This window comes from Petromyzon marinus, chromosome 14, assembly GCF_048934315.1.
Source record: "Petromyzon marinus isolate PM22_M1 ecotype Great Lakes invasive population chromosome 14, UKy_Petmar_22M1.pri1.0, whole genome shotgun sequence".
Lineage (NCBI taxonomy): Eukaryota > Metazoa > Chordata > Hyperoartia > Petromyzontiformes > Petromyzontidae > Petromyzon > Petromyzon marinus.
The window spans coordinates 14716327-14737859 of record NC_133680.1 but is presented as its reverse complement, the minus strand read 5'-3'; the positions used below and the strand labels follow the sequence as shown (position 1 = coordinate 14737859).

Genomic DNA, 21533 nt, shown 5'->3' with positions numbered 1-21533 from the left:
TGGCACTTTATACACAGGTGAAACCCTAGGAGTGTTTAATATCCATTGTGATACAATTCAGTCAAACTCATTTTAAAGTTGATATTTCATGTGAAAAGCTTTTTGTACCACATCAACAAACAAAAAACGACTTGGGCCGCAACAATATCGATGGTCAGTTTAACACGAAGGCTTTCGCAACCAATATCATCCATAATATATATATTTTGGGTTAGATCACGTAATTATACATGTGTTGTTAAACCCGCCACCACGACACAGCCAATTAGTTAGGTTTGTCACGTTAACAGAACATGCCCATTGGTTACTAGTACAGCACACCGGTGTGTTGAGAGCAAATCCAGAATATTTGCAATCTGAGTATGACGCATCAGGAGGACAACCAGATCCGGCTGCCCGCATGATGATGCTCGCAATTAGTGGTGAAACGAATTGGCATGTTCTGCTTACGTGACAACCCTTACGAATTGGCTGTGTTGGGTGGTGGCGGTTTTAACAACACATTTATATTTACACGATTTAACCCAAAAAAATATATTATGGATAATATCGATGGTGTTGATGAATTTTCAGTTCCCGTAGCCGTGGAGCATTCCGACTCAACCGCCCTTTGTGGGTGCGGCATCCGTGACGTTTTTAGGCCGATACTTACAATCTTAAAGACTTTCATCAGTATTTGCATTCGAACATTTGGAACTCACAAAATGTTTTTGTTTTAGTATTTTTTTTTTATTTTGAATCTGACGTGATATTTTAACTATATTGCCTCATATCTAAAAATATACACTGGGAATCTAAGGAACAGATTCACACCAGACAAATGATGAACATGATGTCAATACTATGCCCAGCAATTGTACGGGGCAGTGCACTGAAGATTTGCAGTTATTACCTACTAGCGGGAAGTACCCGGCGTTGCCCGGGTGAAAAAAACACACACATACATCGACTTAGACACACACACAGACATCGACCCACACACACAAACACGTGAACTTACACACGCAGATATGGACTCACACACACAGACATCCACTTTGGATACACACATGGAGTTACACACACATCGACGTACACACATACAGCGACTCACACACACATACGTAGACTCTCACACACACATCGACCTAACCACACATATGGACTTACACACACATATCGACTGAGAGACACACACATGGACTTACACACAACAACAACTGCCATTCGCCACTAAGTGGCGGTGATGTCACCACGACGCATGTGCCAGGCTATGTGCACTTTGAGGCCACGTAAAGTGTTGAACGCGCGCTGGCAGGTCACGGGGCAGACCCAGATGCCACAGGTCGGCTGACTGAGATGATTGGCTGATGCACTACCTGTGCCCCCGAATGTGCCAAATTGCTGTGCTTTAGCCACCCGGCGCTCCGCTCATTGTTGTGAGCGTCGCTCCTCCGCCCTCCATTGTTGTTGGAGGGTAACTGCCTCCAACTGCCCAGTAGCGTCCTTCACGAGCCTTCTCCACAGAGGCCGATCTTGACACCGCTGGTACCAGTCATCGGCAAGTCCACTCAGCTCCTGTACCACATCACTCCATCTCTTCTAAAGCCCGTGCCACGCCCGTTTAGCCCCCTCGATCCGGCCGAACAAAAGCTGTTTAGGCATGTGGTGGCTGGACATGCGGACTACATAACCCAGCCAACACAGCCTTGCTGCTGGAGGAGCTCACCGATGGGACTTTGTCCATATCTTTCAAGGATTTGTGAGCACCTCACACAATCCAGCCTGGTTAAACCCAGGATGGATCGTAGACAGGCCAGCCTAAATGTTTCTAACCGGCGAAGATGTTCCATTAGGGGGGTCCACGTTTTGCAAGTGTAGAGAAAGGAGGGAATGACCGTGGCTGAGAAGACCTGAAGCTTCGGGCGGAGTGATAGACCAGGTAGCTTCCACACAGCATTACGCAACCGATTAAAAGGTAATGCCTCTCGACTGATTCGTTTTGAGACCTGTGCTGTTAAACCGGAGCCGGTCATGAGCACACTGCCAAGGTATGGGAAACTCTCCACTCTCTCCACAACTGCCCTATCACCAATTGGGAGTTGTGGGGATGGACTGTCCGATGGTACAAAATACCCAGGCAGGTGCTTAGTTTTGGTGGGGATGATGGTAAGGCCCCACCTCTTGGTGGCAAGCTCCAGGTTCAGCAGCAGCGCCTCCTACTCCTCCTCTGAGTGAGCAGAAATTACCAGATCATGGGCATACATAACGTGGTTGAGCAATAGGGAGCCATTCCTTGACCGCACCCAGGCATCAATCAGTCTCCCATTGTATCTGTACCAAATGGAAATTCCTCCGGTACAGTTATTGAAGGCTTCCCGAACTACGTAGTCAAAATAGATGTTAAATAATGTGGGAGCCAGAGGACGTCCCTGTCGCACAACAAGGTGTAGAGGGAATGACTCTGACTCCCGGCCAAGTAGTTTTACCCGGGCAAGCTCACCATCATGAAGGTCCTTAATGATTGTGAGCAGAGGGTCAGGGACTCCGAAAGCAGGAAGAACAACCCAGAGCCCAAGCCTACTGATGGTATCACAGGCCTTGACCAGGTCAATAAAGCAGAGATGTAGGTCTTGTTGGAATTCACTACACCTCTGCTGTAGCAAACGGACAGAAAATATGGCATCTGTGCAGGACCGCCCTTTCCTGAAACCGCATTGGGGCTCCGCACGCCTCTCCTCAGCGTTCCTAGCAAGGCGATGTTGAATAATCCTTGCCAGGACCTTTCCCGGCCCACTGAGGAATGAGATGCCCCTGTAGTTGTTACAGTCTGTGCGGTCCCCCTTCTTTAAGAGGGGGACCACCAGGGCATCCTTCTAATCCTGCGAAACCCGTCCAGTGATCCAGACTTTTGTTATGATGTCATGTAGGGCAGTCTGTGCACAAACGCCACCCTCTCTCAGCATTTCGCTTCGGAGATCATCCTTTGCCCGGTGCCTTTCCTGGTCTCAGACTCTGGATCACCTTCAGTACTTCCTGAACAGATAGCACCTCAGCCAGCCACTCACAGGGGGTGACTTCCTCCTTCAATATTTGAGGCACCGCAGCCTCAGCAGGGTCATCCCCATTTTGTCCCACGTTGTTTAACTGGCTGAGGGATTTCCCCTCCCCCAGGACCTCACATAAATGCTCAGCAAATCTGCAAACCTATTACTGGGGGTCAGAGATTGGATCACCATTCTTTCCCCTAATGATGGTAATAGGTATGGTGCTGCAGGTTACTTTTAATGGAATTAAAGAGTGATTTGTGATCGTGGGCCACTGAGGAATTGGGAGATCATGCTTTCCCAGTGCCTTTCCTGGTCTCAGACTCTGGATCGCCTTCAGTACTTCCTCAACAGATAGCACCTCAGCCAGGCACTCACAGGGGGTGACATCCGCCTCCAATATTTTAGGCACCGCAGCCTCAGCAGGGTCATCCCCACTTTGTCCAATGTTGTTTTCCTGGCTGAGGGATTTTCCCTCCCCCAGGACCTCACAGAAATGCTCAGAAAATCTGTAAAAAAAATCAGAACAACACTTCAGCGCCGCGCTCGACCTCGCGCTGCGTCCTTCGCCTGTGCGCTTTTTTGTCTGCGTCAACTCGGGACGGTTTTTCCCGTGATGGCGTGGAGGATGCCGTGATGACGGGGAGGAGGCCGTGATGGCGTGGAGGAGGCCGTGATGGCGTGGAGAAGGCCGTGATGGTGGAGGAGGCTGTGATGGCGTGGAGGAGGCCGTGATGGCGTGGAGGAGGCCGTGATGGCGTGGAGGAGGCCGTGATGGCATGGAGGAGGCCGTGATGGCATGGAGGAGGCCGTGATGGCGTGGAGGAGGCCGTGATGGCGGGGAGGAGGCCGTGATGGCGAGGAGGAGGTCGTGATGGCTTGGAGGAGGCTGTGATGGTTTCAGTTTCAGTTTCAACAAAAAACAAAAACATGAACAAGAAAACATCTTAAAGTGACTATGCGCAAACAGAAAAATCCAGGAAAAAACAGCAAAAATCTTCCAGAAAAGACACCGTACACCAACGCTGTGTGCAAAAATCCCAGTGGGATGCAAGTCAAACAACAACAACCGCAAGACAACTTAGATTAAAGCCATCGGTTTAACTCAGTACTACAAAAAACATAGCCAAACCAAAATCCTTTTCAAAACCACCAAAATAAAGCCACAAAAGCAATGTATCAGTTATCATAGGAACTGTGACCGAAATTTCACAATAAATGATAAACAACATGTACCACCAAACCCTGTAGCCATAGATGGCTGCATGAGTCACTCCACAACAGCAAGAGCATCAGTTGGAGTATCAAAAATTTTCAATGCACCTTTAAAGATCAGCACACTAAATCAAGGCTGTCAATGCCGGCTGTACCTGTCCGACCACCTGTTTCCCGATTTCCCTGTGTAGCCCTGAGATGCCCAGTAACTCCTCGTCCTCCCCGCCGCCCCCGCGACGCTCCCGCGTGGGTCCCCCCGGCGCATGGTGTGGAGGAGGCCATGATGGCGGGGAGGAAACCGTGATGGTGTGGAGGAGGCCATGATGGCGGGGAGGAGGCCGTGATGGCGGGGATGAGGCCGTGATGGCAGGGAGGAGGCCGTGATGGCGTGGAGGAGGCTGTGATGGCATGGAGGAGGCCGTGATGGCATGGAGGAGGCCGTGATGGCGTGGAGGAGGCCGTGTTGGCGAGGATGAGGCCGTGATGGTGGGGAGGAGGCCGTGATGGCGTGGATGAGGCCGTGATGGCGTGGAGGAGGCTGTGATTGCAGGGAGGAGGCCGTGATGGCGTGGAGGAGGCCGTGATGGCGGGGAGTAGGCCGTGTTGGCGTGGTGGAGGCTGTGATGGCGGGGAGGAGGCCGTGATGGCATGGAGCAGATCGTGATGGTGGGGAGGAGGCCTTGATGGCGTGGAGGAGGCCGTGATGGCGTGGAGGAGGAGTGATGGCGGGGAGGAGGCCGTGATGGCGTGGAGGAGGAGTGATGGCAGGGAGGAGGCCGTGATGGCGTGGAGGAGGCCGTGATGGCGGGGAGGAGGCCGTGATGGCGTGGAGGAGGCCGTGATGGCGGGGAGGAGGCCATGATGGTGGGGAGGAGGCCGTGTGGAGGAGGCCGTGATGGCGGGGAGGATGCCGTGATACACTCACTCATATTACACTGACTCATTCACACATCATACACTGACTCACTCATCATACGCTGACTCACTCACACATCATACACTGGGAGTGTCATGCTGCAAGCTATGGCTGCAAGTTTGGTCGTACATGTTACGTATATCGTTTGTTGTTAAATTTGAATCACAGTTCCTATGATTTCTGTTGTTACATTGTTTTTGTAGCTTTATTTTGGTGATTTCGAAAACATATGGTTAAGCCATGTTTCTTGCAGAAGTGCGGAGTTGGCCTGATAACTTTAATCTAAATTGTCTTATGGTTGTTATTGTTTGACTTGCATCACACTGGGATTTTTGCACGCAGCGTTGTAATATGGTGTTTTTTTCTTCTGGAAGATTTGCTGGTTTATCCAGGATGTTTCTGTTGCGCGTCGTCGCTTTAAGATGTTCTCTATTCATATTTTGTTTATTGCAGTTGCATCCGACTCAAGAGCCGCATGGCTCACAGGGCTATACCTAATAAATGAAACTTGAAACATGCGGGCAGCATTCATCAATCATCGACATCGCCATCTTTGTATTATGTTGTGTTCTTATCATCACTGTTCATTTCATTTGCACCCAATCCTCCATTCTTGCCACTTTCCGATAAGTTTAGAGCACAAAAAGACTGCCCTGAATGTTTCGTGGAATGATCATTCATGCCTTCGGAGTGTTCCCGCACGTGCCACACCCCCACGTTGCGCTCTCCGCCATTCTGCATGAACCAGCGAAACCTTCCCGCCAATGTTTGCGTCACCATAACCATATGCCCAGAGTTTACTGCTCTGTATTGTGATAATAGTTTTAGGTTAACAATATATTTTGTTTTACCCAATGACAACTCAATAGACCAAAAGTGGCATCGATCATAAATATTGAAAAAGAACAAAAAAGGTATGTTGCATGACCCAAACATATTTTATGAATCATAACATAGCCTGTTGCTTTTATTTTCAGAAATTAACAATAAAACATGCACTACGATCTCTTGTCTCTCTTTTAACATCGCATTTGTAGTATATATGGTGTTCTCACACAACATTGCATTTCGGAAGTCACTCGTTTGCATTATAACTCACAAATGAGGCTGCGTGATTTTCGCTCTGAGTGTTCACTGACTGCACTGTAACTCACTGCGCATAAGGTGCTAACCGATGCGGTTTAGATTTCGTTTTTCTACTTGTTCACGACACAGCAAAAGTAGTTCCACAACTGCGCAAATGTTCACAATTTGAGATTCACGCATGGATTAACTCAGGATGTTGATGACTCACGGAGGGGACGCATAGGGAAACGGACCCTGCTTATATAAAGAGGAGTCGAACTGGGGTCCCGGAGACCCCCGGAGACTCACAGGGAGACGCGGGGAGACTCAGGTACGCACACTCTGCTGCCGCTTCCTCTCTTTTCACTCAGGGCGCGTGAGTGAGCACCCTTCACGATGGCACGTGCAGTACACACCAGAGTTTGTGTCTACTGTGCTACTTGCTTGGGTAACTGGCTGGCGCAGTGGTAACACTTGTGGGTTATATTCCTGACTCGGGCACCTTCTGTGCGGAGCTTTTATGTTCTCCTCCTGTTCTACAGAGTGTGAGTGTTGCGTGAGTGAGTAAGTGAATGTGGTGTGAGTGGTATGTGAGTGTTTGAATACGGTGAGTATTTTGTGTGTGTGTGTGAATGTGGTGTGAATGTGGTGTGAGTGAGAGTGCGAGATTTGAGTGTGTGGAGTGTGTAAGTTGTATGTTCTTCCCCTGTTCTACATCGGTTTCCTCCGGGTTATGCGGTTTCATGGATAAACACGCCCACAATGTTATTGATGTTGGTCAAGCATCCCAATGTAGTAGGGCCCTCCTGAAAAAAAAGAAGTCATAACTTAATGTGACTTTCCTGGGTAAATAGATAATTATTATTTCTATAACTGAAACAAATAGATATGAATTGATGAAATATAAACAAAAAAGCCGACTCTCAGATGTCGATGACGCTAAACGCACGGCTGTTCATAGATAGCGGGTGAGGAGGTGAGGAGAGGTGACCCTGGACGCGAGGAGAGGCGAGGAGAGGATGGGAGCCGCCGCCGCGGAGTGGATCAGTCTGGGTGGCCAAGAGCTGCTGCTGAGCAATGTCACGGAGCCGTCATCCAGCCGACGCTGCCTGAGTCCCACCGGGGAGTACAGCCTCGGCCAGGGTACGGGCTCCGATCCCCTCACAGCTGCCGGGAAACAACGCAGGAGCAGCAGGAGCAGCACCGATAGGCAACCCGCACCCACACCGCCAGAGAGATGCCCCAAACGCTTTGTGCGCTCTCAAGAGCACAACGATGCCATGGCGGGATGTGGACAAACAGGGACTGGTGTGGTGGGTGTTTTTTTTATGCGAAGGGAGAGACTTGTGAAGGAGACGCTGATCAATATGAGCAGTCACGATGGTAGCGTGCAGAATGTAATGCGTGGCATGGAAAATCGAGTCACCGCTTTAGACACTCGGCTCCAACTTCAACTTGTATTTCCCCTTTTGATTTTCAACAGTGGCCGTCCTATTATCCACACGCAGGTTATCTGCATTTTTGTGTATCCCCTTATCCGCAAGGAAAAGTGTATGTGTGCAGATAACAGGGTGAACGTGTCGCTCAGTCCCCTCTTCTCGGCAACCAGAACTGCGCGGTTAGCAGGAGAGCGACACAGCCCCGCGTCGCTCCAGCCATGTCTTCTTCTTTCGTACGGCTGCTGATCTAGATGGCAGAGCAACAACTACAATTCCACATTCAGGTGGTCAAGCCAGACAACCGCGTCAGGAGCAGTGGAGTGTATCGCTGTGATATCTCCTTCATATTTAGGGATCGGGCATTGCGCCGTTATATCTTGTTCTGGATGACCACAGTCGCACACTGGAGAGTTTTTAATCGTCCTTTTGTGCATCAGGTATGCCATGGTTTGTGCATTGGATGCGATTTAGGGTGGACCATGAGCTTCGTGGAAGATCAAACTCAGAGATCTCCTGCGTTTGGTCTTCCACAAAATATTTGTTTGTGAGTTATTTTGAATTCTATTCAGCTCTCCAAGCTTCGTAGGGGTTGAACTCACATTGTTGAAGATTAAGCGCATGGGTCCAAAAGGGCTTGCGGCGTAGACTTGAAGCGATGACGAGGGACGTTCATGAGGTCCTGGTGAATGGGAAGGCGACCTTTTTCCCCGATTCACAGGACTTCCCGGATGATTGCAGGCATTGCGGCGGATGGGTGGGGGAGATACGGGCAGCCGAGGGTGTTGGGGTCGTCGTGCGGGAGCCTCTAGCCGCGTCATTGACAATGAGGGGAATGGCAACGTGCATAAGAGACGCCAATAGCAGGAGGAGGAAGAAGCCACGAGGGACGACAGGAGGGAGATCGAGAGAGCAAGGAGAGAGCTGGCGTCAACCATCGGAGGGGGAAAGTAGGAGGAGACAGGGTTAATTAGCAGAGGTATGACAAGGGACGGACAGGAAGGCGCTGGATAGAGCTAGAGAGAGAGAGACATAGACCGAGAGACGTATGTATGTACTGTATGTCGAATGCTTTCGCACCGTACATAGCCAACCGTGGTAATTGGAGAGACGGGAGAAACAGGGCAGAGCAGCACGAGGAGACAGGACAGTTTAGTTACATACTCACACACTAAAGGTGAGGACACAGTTGTTGTTGCTGTTGTATTCGAGTGATAAAGTTACAAGTTAAAATAAAACGTCAGCCCGTCTGACTGCGACAAGGTCCAGACGTGGTCATGACACAGGCAGCGTGCATCGCACAGACAGCGCATGAACTACAGTGATGCCTAGATGCGTGGATAAATGAATGGTTGAATGCATTAAGAGATGCATGGATCATTGAATGAACGCACGCGTGGATTAATGAATGAAATTATGAATTAAATAATGAATCAGTTTAACACATAGTAGGCTTTCGCGATCAATATTATCCAGAAAGAGGTTTTAGGGTTAGATCGCGTAGATATAAATTCGAATACGACGTTTCGCCGGTACTCACAACCCGCCTCATCAGGCGACGGCCAGAAACTAACTCTAATACTCGAATTGTAATTGTTGTTGGTTTACTCTCCAACACATCGGTGTGCTGAACTAGTAAGTAATTAACACGTTTTGTTAACGTAACAAACCTTTCTTAATTGGCTGTGTCGTGGTGGTGGTGGGTTTAACGACACATTTATATTTACGCGATCTAACCCAAAAACCTCTATTATGGAAAATAAATAATAATCGAATGAATGCATGGATACATTAGTTAATGGATAGACGCTTGATACCTGCCAGAACGAATGCGGTGATGGCTGTATTTTGCAATAAATTTGTAAATGCTTAAATGTATGAATAAAATACTTGTCCATTTCCAGCATATTCAAAATTATGGCTTATACGTATTCGGCTCTGAGATGATATTATGTATACTGCATACCTAATGGTTCTAGCTTACATGCGTTGTTTTATGCGTGTGTGTGTGCACTGTGTGGTGATTAGATGGCGAGGCGAAACACAAGATGCCATGCTGCTTGATGTCCGTGCTCACTGTGCTCTTTGTACTGAGTGGAGTTTCATTCGTCGCTTGCGGATTCCTCTACTATGGTACGGATGTGACTAAGAAAATACAAAGATCCCCCGTATTGCCTCAAGAGACTGTTGGGGCAAGTGCTGCTCGTGAGCACCTATGAATGCCAGAACCGCACACGAAGGCTTGGGTGGCCAGCACCACGCCCAGCCGCCTTTGTATCCTTAGTTACGATGTTTTAACGCACCGCACCAGGTACTAATTTGAGGCTGAATAGACCGAGGCACACAGCTCGACATTCATATCGCAAACGTCATCGTTAATCATATAACAGGGCTGGTGAGTAATGATATCAAATTGCGTAACAATTCAGTAAGTACGTTTCAAGAGATTACGGAGATTCATTGATATTATCAAGCTAATGCGGAAAAAAATGCTGCATATGAATGGTATTATAAATATAAATCGGCTGATGGAGTTTAATTGGTGTTACTGTAATTGTACAGCGAAGTATGCTAATTATGTACACGCGAAGAAGGGGACTGTTTGGGTTGTCAGAACCAAGGAAGGGGGTAGTTTGGTGACGCGGACAGGTGGACCTAAGGAGGTGCTGCATGCCGCATGCGAGGGACAGCGCCGCCAGTAGAGTAGGGGGAGTGCCCATCAGGAAGGGGAATCGCAGGGAGAGGGTCAGGGAGAGAGGGAAGAGGCTGAAGCGTTGCAGAGGAAAGGGGCCGTCCATAAATAACGTCACGCGATTCTGGACGATTTTTTACCCCACCCCCCTTCGTCACACGGCGTCACAAAAAGTCAGACCCCCCCTCAAATATGACGTCACAAAGCTCTGCCCCCCCCCAAAAAAAACATGCTTCAAATCGCTTTAAACTATTGTCATTGTAGTGCGTATTTAATGTGGCGCTACACCCTGATGTTGTAGGAGAAAACATTTATTAAAAAGTCTTTTTAATTAAGTAGAACGTGTTGTCTATATTTATTCAAATTGCGCATTTTGAAGTGACGTCACATTTTTCGAACCCCCCCCCCCCTCGTCACACATCGTCACAAATGTCTGACCCCCCCCCCCCCTCGGTGCGTGACGTCATTTAGGGACGGCCACAAAGCCGGGCAGGTTGGAGGAACGTGGGAGAGTTACAAAAACATGTGTGTAGAGTATTCAAGTTAGAAATGTTTTTAGAGTATTGTATTAGAGTTAGAAACAAACGTTTAGAGTATTATAGTTAGAAAGAAGCGCTTAGAGTATTCAAGTTAGAAACATGTATTTTTATAGTATTTGGCTGCTATACATTTCCAAGTGATAAGCCACTTCGCTGAGCTGTCATTTGTGGCCAGGTAGCTTCTGAAAAAGAGCAGTATAGTTCAGTGGGGCTTACCTGGTCAAATTTAAAATTGTTTTAGCTAAACATCAGCGTGAACCAGACTCCTCGAGAAAGAAATTAGGTTGTGAAAGGAATGACGTTGCTCGTTCTATTCTATTGGGTTATAGCCTCAATGATGCTCAGTAAATGTACTGAGTATGATTAAATAGAAAAATATGATACAGAAAGTAGAATAGCTTCAGTTTACGTTGTTTAATAACGATATGACACGGACATAAATTACCGAATGCATGTACATTCCGGTATTGGTGCCGTACAGCAAGAAGCTCCTGTGTTAGATTCCCAACTCGGGCGCCTTTCTGTGTTTGAGTGTGCGTGGTCTCCCCCTGTTCTAGATGGGTTTTATCCGGATTCTCAAGTACCTGTAAAACTCGGCAGGGCCCTCTTTAAAAAAGAGTCTCGGTGAGGCTTTTCTGGGTTAACAAGCGTAGCAATAATAATGATCACTGTTGCCATGACTAAATTGCCATTGTGATAAATATTTGTTTCCACAGAACGATTCTTCACTCAAAACACTCCACCGAAAAGTAAGAACCTCTTAAGCACATTTGAAACAATTCATTCACAGCCACGCAGAGCATCCCTAATGGCCGGTCCGAGGGGAGGTGACGGAGGAGATTGCCCCCTAAGTTATTGATATTCATCACATAATCTACATTGCATTTTTTTTTTATTAATGTAGGGCCCTCTAAAAAACGCTAAAAATCTCGTGACCCTAGCCCCTTGGGTGTTCTATTTCTGCTTCTATCCTCACTGGACATCACCCTTCGTGCGCGTTACACACACTGCTCTTTAGACTTGGTGTCCTTGGGTTGAGACCAACTGTTAGACAAGGTACTGTTAGCGAGCGCCTCTGGAGGCTGATGCGAAGGTAAGCGAGCAGCAAGACCAAGCCCTGCACACAGCGGTGGTGCTGCTGGGTGTGAGTGGAGAGTGCATCGTGAGTGAGAATTGTCAGGTGAGTCACGTACGATGAGTACTGAGATTGGATTGTTAACGTTTGATGATAATTGTCAGGTGAATTGTGCATATCTGGTGAGTGTCTGATAAGAGGTGTCAGGTGAATGGTGAGTGGCTAATTTTCAGGTGAGAAGTGAGTGTGGTGCATGATAAGTGGTGTCTGATGGGTGTCTTGTGAGTGTCAGGTAAGTATTGTCATGGGAGTTTCTGATGTGATGAGATTTGAGTGTCAGGTGAGTGTGTTATGTAAATGTTAGGGGAGTGATGACTGGTGAATTGTGTCAGGTGAGTGTCCAGTGAGTGGCGGGTGTGTGGTGCATGGTGTCTGATGAATATAGAGTATCTGGCAAGATTTTTTGGTGAGTAGTGTGTGTCTGGCCGAAGATGACGTGACAGACCCATGCCACCATGCTGTGTTTTATCTGCCCGGCACTCTGATAATTGAGTTCGCTGTCGCTCCTAGCCCCCCGTTGTCACTAAAAAGAGATGCCTCCAAATGCCCAGTAGCCTTCTAGTGTACCTAGCCTAGCATACTGCCCAGTAGCGTCCTTCACGAGCCTCCTTCATAGAGGCCGATATTGGCACCGCTGGTATCAGTCATCTGCAAGTCCACTCAGCTTCACATCCTCCCGTACCACATCAGTCCAACTCTTTTCTAGCATGTGCCGTGGAGTGGCCGCGCATGTGGGCTACGTGGCCAAGCCAACTCATTCTTACCTACCGGATGAGGCTGAGGTGCATTCAGAAGAAGACAGGAGAGATGTATTCAGAATATACAGGGGATACGTGGAAAGAGAGAAAAGCAAGAGATACAGTGAGGAAAAAAGTATTTGATCCCCTGCTGATTTTGTACGTTTGCCCACTGACAAAGAAATGATCAGTCTATAATTTTAATGGTAGGTTTATTTGAACAGTGAGAGACGTAATAACAACAACAAAATCTGGAAAAACGCATGTCAAAAATGTTATAAATTAATTTGCATTTTACTGAGGGAAATAACTATTTGACCCCCTTTCAATCAGAAAGATTTCGGGCTCCCAGGTGTCTTTTATACAGGTAACGAGCTGAGATTAGGAGCACACTCTTAAAGGGAGTACTAATCTCAGCTTGTTACCTGTATAAAAGACACCTGTCCACAGAAGCAATCAATCAATCAGATTCCAAACTCTCCACCATGGCCAAGACCAAAGAGCTCTCCAAGGATGTCAGGGACAAGATTGTAGACCTACACAAGGCTGGAATGGGCTACAAGACCATTGCCAAGCAGCTTGGTGAGAAGGTGACAACAGTTGGTGCGATTATTCACAAATGGAAGAAACACAAAAGAACTGTCAATCTCCCTCGGCCTGGGGCTCCATGCAAGATCTCACCTCGTGGTGTTGCAATGGTCATGAGAATGGTGAGGAATCAGCCCAGAACTACACGGGAGGATCTTGTCAATGATCTCAAGGCAGCTGGAACCATAGTCACCAAGAAAACAATTGGTAACACACTACGCCGTGAAGGACTGAAATCCTGCAGCGCCCGCAAGGTCCCCCTGCTCAAGAAAGCACATATACATGCCCGTTTGAAGTTTGCCAGTGAACATCTGAATGATTCAGAGGACACCTGGGTGAAAGTGTTGTGGTCAGATGAGACCAAAATGGAGCTCTTTGGCATCAACTCAACTCGCCGTGTTTGGAGGAGGAGGAATGCTGCTTATGACCCAAAGAACACCATCCCCACCGTCAAACATGGAGGTGGAAACATTATGCTTTGGGGGTGTTTTTCTGCTAAGGGGACAGGACAACTTCACCGCATCAAAGGGACGATGGACGGGGCCATGTACCGTCAAATCTTGGGTGAGAACCTCCTTCCCTCAGCCAGGGCATTGAAAATGGGTCGTGGATGGGTATTCCAGCATGACAATGACCCAAAACACACGGCCAAGGCAACAAAGGAGTGGCTCAAGAAGAAGCACATTAAGGTCCTGGAGTGGCCTAGCCAGTCTCCAGACCTTAATCCCATAGAAAATCTGTGGAGGGAGCTGAAGGTTCGAGTTGCCAAACGTCAGCCTCGAAATCTTTATGACTTGGAGAAGATCTGCAAAGAGGAGTGGGACAAAATCCCTCCTGATATGTGTGCAAACCTGGTGGCCAACTACAAGAAACGTCTGACCTCTGTGATTGCCAACAAGGGTTTTGCCACCAAGTACTAAGTCATGTTTTGCAGAGGGGTCAAGTACTTATTTCCCTCATTAAAATGCAAATCAATTTATAACATTTTTGACGTGCGTTTTTCTGGATTTTGTTGTAATTCTCTCACTGTTCAAATAAACCTACCATTAAAATTATAGACTGACCATTTCTTTGTCAATGGGCAAACGTACAAAATCTGCAGGGTATCAAATGCTTTTTTCCTTTACTGTAGAATAAATATAGATTCATAATAGGATATGAGCGTTGTATTCAGAAAAGGTAGAAGATAATGTAAATGTTTAGGAAAAGAGAGGCGGGAGATATCTGATGAAGAGTTTTGTAAATTAAAGCACAGGACGAGACTGAATGGACACATTGCATGATGTGAAGTGGTTAATGTTTATGCATAGGTCGCAATGCATGTCTTGGGTGTGTGCTCTGTACAATACAGATTTACCATCGGGAGTTTTTGGGATTGATATAATGCCAAGAGGTGACATGAATAATCACTCTGAATCTTCTCATCATGCTTTAAACACAGGTGAGACACTACATGCGCGTCTCGCTTATCGAGCGTTATTTACATGAGAATTCGCTAAAACGATCAATTTTAATTTAGACCAACTTGTTCGCAAAACGAGCAAAATGTTTGTTTAGCGAGCGGAGATGACGGGGCACACGGCGGCTCGCAGCTGTTTGTTTGCCAGTTGTGATGTAATGGGTGGGTGGGGGGCGGTAGCGCTAATTAATTACAGACGCTGAGGACAGAGACCTGCAAGCACTGCGGTTCGTCATGTGTGGTAAGTGTTACATTATATATTTTATTACTTTATTTGTTCAAGAGTGGAAACTTTTGGGGCTGAAACGTAGCTCAGTTTTTAACATGGGAGTGAATGGGAAAACGATTATCGTTTTACGAGTGTTTACTTGCCAAGCACTTTTCTAGGAACTTATCTCATTCATTAAGCGAGACACGCCTGTATAATGTTTAGGCCATATTCTTAGCCACGGCACGGCTCTGGCTCGGCCTCTAACACTCAGGCCTAGCTCAGGCTTGAGCCGCTCAGCTACTTCCAAAGTCACATGAGCGGCTCAGCCGTGGCTCGGCTCAGACTCGGCTCATAAAAATCCCGAGTATGGCTGGGCCCATGCTCACTTGAGCCAGATTCGAACCTGAGCTAAGCTGTGACTTAGAATTCAGACCTCAATGTAATCGTACCTTTATCTTGTACTGCACATGACTGCTTTCATTAAAATTCGTACTCAAATTAGAATCGACCAGTGCTCATCTCCATTGACAGCTGGCAGCAAATGGTGGAAATTCTGCATTCCTACACTTACTGTCAGCTTTCCACATGTTAGCTATTTCATAAACTGAGCAAGCAATGGGCTCCAGGATTTGCATTATCTTTGCATTGTGAGTGGAGCACTCCACCAGCGGGGCCAGCTGCGCTCACCAGAATGTTGAAACCAGGTAGGTCGGGGACCTGGCCCAGTGGTAGCGCATATAACGCTCATTTTCAGAGGTTCGAACTTGTATTTAAACAATAAAAAATATATTTTAACTATTTTTTTTTATTCTTCTAGGTTCGGTCCACTGAGCTATGTAGCTCTATTCTCTGGGTCTTTCGGTAAAGTCACATAGATAGGTTCAAAGAAAATAACAAAAAACTATGACGTTTCAATCACAACACAAGCAGTCATCATCAGGAAAGGGGGGTTAGCTTCTAAAAACTACTTATAAAGGTTTGAAATGGGCATAGCCCAAATGTCAGCAGCCAATGACAATGCAAGTGGTGGGCAGCGACCGCGGCGGTGGTGGGCTTTCCACCAATAAAAGGGCTGCCAGGCAAAAATTAGCATGTCAATGCAAGATCGCCAAGCATCCTTCACGGCGAGTGCGCCAAGGTGGCTATGTTAATGTGAGAGATTAGCATGTTAATGGGAGATCGCCGAGCATCCTCCACAGTGAGCGTGCCAAGGTGGCTATGTTAATGTAAGATATTAGCATGTTAATGGAAGATCGTGAAGCAGCAGCCTCGAGGATGGCGTGCGAAGTAGCTGTGTTAGTGAGAAATTGCATCTATTAATGTAAAAAAATCAGAGAGCCGAAAATTACAACTAATATTGGAAGGTGGTAGGCTGGGAACATCACAGCCAGTTATGACTTAAACTGGTTAATAACGTCCTTCCAATGATTGCTCAGTTTGTACCCATCTTCTCAGTTTAAATTGTGTCCGTGTCTATATATATGGATGGCTTCATCAACGAATCTTTGTTGATAGCCAGTGGGTTTGCAAAGTACCTTCATCTTAAATAAATCAATTTCGTGTGAACCCACTGCATTAAAACAATGATCAGCCATGGCCGAGGTATTGGTCATACCGTGTTTCAGCTCTGCCTTATGTTCACGAACACGGTCCGAGACATGTCGCTTAGCTTCCCCAATGTAACTACTGCCGCAGACACAGCTTAGTTTGTAGACGCCGGGGTATTGCATGGCAGGGATCACATCCTTCACAGACGGGATCAGATCACAAATTTTATGTACTGTGTTAAATAGAACCTGGATCTTGTGTTTGTTCATGATTTTGGAAATCCATTTGGTGACCCCTGCTATGTATGGCAAAACCTGACTCTCACCACCATCCATCTAAGAACAATTCCCTCATCAAAACTCTACACCATAGAGCTCGATGTATTTCTGACCATCATCACCTAGCAAGTGAACTGGAACACATACACCAAGCTCTCAATATTAATGGATATTCAGACTACACAATCCGTAAAGCTATCACCCCAACCAGTGGGAAAGAACCATCTGAGGACCCAATCAAAACCATCACCTATCTACGTGATTTTACCGAAAGACCTAAAGAATATTAATTCCTGCAGTCACGAAAGCTTTAAGTCAAGATCTATGTAGCTCTTTTTCAGAAGCGGCCTGTCCACAAGTGATAGCTCAACGAAGTCGCTTATCACGTGGAAATTTATAGCAGCCAAATAACACACCATGGTGTATATTAACAATAAACTACTACGTTTTGTCTGCTTCACATTGGACGTTAAATATTCGCTGTCGTCATTCGAAATTAGTGGGCCATTGTGTGCTAGCGTCGTGATCAAAATGTGTCACATCCAATTTTATTCATGTTCAACGGGGGCTTTGTTTTTACGTTCAGTGATGCTGTGTTTGATTTTCTGCAGATTTAGAGCTGTCTGTGGAAGAGAGAATACATCAACTAACAGTGGAAATGGAAGCTCTAACATTCAAGCTTTCTAACATTCAAGGTAAGTGCAATGGAATTTGAGGAGTTCTCACTGCAGTGACAATTTAACTGAAGGGGAGAATGGGTTTTGACTCGATATGCATTGCTCTCGGTGGCATTTTTTCGTTAATAATCATGCCAGAGGTACCTTCATAAAATAAATGAAGGCTGAGGGTTTCGTAAAAAAATTTAACTTGGTTGGGAAAGATGACTGAGCAAAGCTTATGGGAATAGAATGAGTGGCATTCACGCGTTCATTATGAGCACAGTATTCCAAATCAGCCACACAACGAGTACACAAATTCATGGTTTCTGTGCTAAAAGTCTGATTTGTAATTCTCATGTTTTGTGTGCTGTGTAATGCCTATGATCCCTTGTCTGGAATCCTGATGGAATTCTTGGAATCATATTATTGGGTCTTTCGGTAAAGTTACATAGATAGGTTCAAAGAAAATAACAAATAATAACAAAAAACTACGACATTGCGATCGCAACACAAGCGTTTGTCATCAGGAAGAGGGGGTTAGCTTCTAAAGGTAAACTGTTTATAAAGGTTTGAAATGAGCATAGCCCAAATGTCAGCAGCCAATGTTAATGTAAGTTGTGGGCAGTGACCACGACGGTGGTGGGTTTTCCTACCATTCAAAGAGCTGCCCAGTAAAAATTTGCATGATAATGTAGGATCGTTGAGCAGCCTCCACGGCGGGCGCCCTGAGGTGGCTATGTTAATGTGAGAGATTTGCATGTTAATGGAAGATTGCTAACCAAAAACCTCGAGCACAGTGAGCGAGGTGGCTGTGTTAGGGTGAACATTTTAACCTGTTAATGTAAAGTCAGAGATCCGAAAATAACACTAACATCGGAAGGTGGTAGGATGGGAACAGCACAGCCAGTTATAACTTAAACTGGTTGATAACGTCCTTCCAATGGTTTATCAGTTTATACCTATCTTTCGATTTAAAGCTTTCGTGACTGCAAGGATTCATCTTCTTTAGTTCTTTCGGTAAAGTCACGTAGAATGAGAATAAAATAATATAATAAAATAAGACAATAAAATTCTCACGACGTTTCGGCCACAACACAAGGAACAAAACTGTCGGGACGACAGACCTTCAATGAATGCTGCTAAGATTCGTAGCGTCTTTTAAGCTGGGTGAGAGAAGTGAGGCATCTTGACAATGGAGTTTACATATCAAACAGGAGAATTTAGCATTGAAATAGCTGAGGGATTAGCTTGTGACTGGTCACAGAAATAGCTATGTTAAATCTTCTTTGGTTCTTTCGGTAAAGTCACGTAGAATGAGAATAAAATAATAAATTGATAAAATACAATAACACAATAATATTCTCACGACGTTTCGGCCACAACACAAGCGGCCTTCATCAGGTGAAGGGGCGAGACTGTCTGGTAGGACAGCGCTGGAGTGAAAGAGCCACGTTCAGATCACGGCCTTTAAGCTGTGTGAGAGGAACAAAGCGCCTTGACAAAGGAAGTAGCATATAATTTAGCATTGAAATGGCTGAATGATTAGCTTGTGACTGGTCACAGAAATAGCTATGTTAAAAGTTAAAGCATACACATCCGCAGAGGCACCCATTGTTAAGGGAATTAGCATAGAATTTAGCATTGAAATAGCTAAGTTAAGGCATACACATCCGCAGAGGCACCCCTTGACAATGGAATTAGCATAGAATTTAGCATTGAAATAGCTGAGTGATTAGCTTGTAACTGCTACAGAAATAGCTACGTTAAAGTCAGAGCATACACATTCACCGAGGCACTTAGTACAAATCAAACAGGAGAATTTAGCATTGAAATAACTAGGCGAATTTAGCATTGAAATAACTGAGTGATTAGCTAGTGACTGGTCACAGAAATGACTACACATCTGAGCTATTCACATATATACACTATATAGTACTGTGAATAGCTCAGATGTGTAGTCATTTCTGTGACCAGTCACTAGCTAATCGCTCAGTTATTTCAATGCTAAATTCGCCTAGTTATTTCAATGCTAAATTCTCCTGTTTGATTTGTACTAAGTGCCTCGGTGAATGTGTATGCTCTGACTTTAACGTAGCTATTTCTCTAGCAGTTACAAGCTAATCACTCAGCTATTTCAATGCTAAATTCTATGCTAATTCCATTGTCAAGGGGTGCCTCTGCGGATGTGTATGCCTTAACTTAGCTATTTCAATGCTAAATTCTATGCTAATTCCCTTAACAATGGGTGCCTCTGCGGATGTGTATGCTTTAACTTTTAACATAGCTATTTCTGTGACCAGTCACAAGCTAATCATTCAGCCATTTCAATGCTAAATTATATGCTAATTCCTTTGTCAAGGCGCTTTGTTCCTCTCACACAGCTTAAAGGCCGTGATCTGAACGTGGCTCTTTCACTCCAGCGCTGTCCTACCAGACAGTCTCGCCCCTTCACCTGATGAAGGCCGCTTGTGTTGTGGCCGAAACGTCGTGAGAATATTATTGTGTTATTTTATTTTATCTATTTATTATTTTATTCTCATTCTACGTGACTTTACCGAAAGAACCAAAGAAGATGAATCATTGCAGTCACGAAAGCTTTAAATCGAAAGCTATGTTAAAGTGAAAGTTTACACATAAACAGAGGCACCTAGTACATGGACGCCAAAGGGGCTGCAACTACCCAACTATCATACAGTAAACCGATGTGAAAAAAATATATTGAGTACATTTATTATATTGATGTAATTTAGACTTAGGTTTTTTTCACATCGGTTTACTGTATGATAGTTGGGTATATATTCTTGGTTCTTTCGGTAAAGTCACGTTGAAGGGAAACAATACAATAATAATATATAAAACAATTAAATTCTCACGACGTTTCGACTGTAACCCAAACAGTCATCATCAGGTGTGAAAACCTACGGCATTGGTTTTCACACCTGATGATGACTGTTTGTGTTACAGTCGAAACATCGTGAGAATTTTATTGTTTTATATATTTTATTATTTTATTGTTTCCCTTCAACGTGACTTTACCGAAAGAACCAAGAATATGAATCACTGCAGTCACGAATGCTTTAAATCAAAATTTGATAGTTGGGTAGTTGTAGCCCCTTTGGCGTCCATGTACTAGGTGCCTCTGTTGATGTGTAAACTTTGACTTTAACATAGCTATTTCTGTGACCAGTCACAAGCTAATCCCTCAGCTATTTCAATGCTAAATTCTCCTGTTTGATATGTAAACTCCTTTGTCAAGGTGCCTCACTTCTCTCACCCAGCTTAAAAGACGCTACGAATCTTAGCAGCGTTCATTGAAGCTCTGTCGTCCCGACAGTTTTGTTCCTTTACTTGAAGAAGGCTACTTGTGTTGTGGCCGAAACGTCGTGAGAATTTTATTGTCTTATTTTATTATTTTATTCTCATTCTACGTGACTTTACCGAAAGAACCAAAGAAGATATACCTATCTTCTCGATTGAAATTGTGTCTGTGTCTATATATATGGATGGCTTCATGAACGAATCTTTTTTTCATTAACATGCTAATCTTTCACATTAACATAGCCACCTCAGGGCTCCCGCCATGAAGGTCGCTCAACGATCCCACATTATCGTGCTAATTTTTACTGGGCAGCCCTTTGGTGGGAAAACCCACCACCGTTGCGGTCCCTGCCCACCACTTAGATTAACATTGGCTGCTGATATTTTGGCTACGTCCATGTCAAAACTTTATAAACAGTTTACCTTTAGAAGCTAACCCCCCTCTTCCTGATGATGAATGCTCGTGTTGCGATCGAAACTTCGTAGTTTTTTGTGATGATTATTTTTTGAACCTATGTGACTTTACCAAAAGACCAAAGAATATGAATTCCTGCAGTCACGAAAGCTTTAAGTCAAGATTAAATTCTTGGAATTACCATTTGTAACCTTTTTAGATTTGGTTACTACTATATATGTGGGGTACTAGTGAGTAACACTTCGAGATCTGAATTGCGGCTGCACCTCCATAAAATAAAATAAAAAATTGGAATT

At 45.4% G+C, this 21533-nt stretch overlaps 1 protein-coding gene across 2 annotated transcripts in view; it reads left to right on the top strand.

The window, feature by feature from the left end:
* The first annotated feature begins 6380 nt into the window (after positions 1 to 6380).
* The window catches only part of LOC116942279 (uncharacterized), a 38942-nt gene continuing 23789 nt past the window's right edge, over positions 6381 to 21533 (top strand). Inside the window, exons 1-6 of one of the 2 annotated variants that reach the window (XM_076067131.1) lie at positions 6381 to 6553; positions 7188 to 7365; positions 9687 to 9791; positions 11606 to 11638; positions 14701 to 14790; positions 17457 to 17540. In XM_076067131.1, the coding sequence (XP_075923246.1) occupies positions 7242 to 7365; positions 9687 to 9791; positions 11606 to 11638; positions 14701 to 14790; positions 17457 to 17540 (436 nt within the window). In that variant the 5' untranslated portion in view covers positions 6381 to 6553; positions 7188 to 7241. Of the gene's footprint in view, positions 6554 to 7183; positions 7366 to 9686; positions 9792 to 11605; positions 11639 to 14700; positions 14791 to 17456; positions 17541 to 21533 lie in introns of both variants that reach the window. The other variant, XM_032953983.2, reaches the window with a different exon arrangement.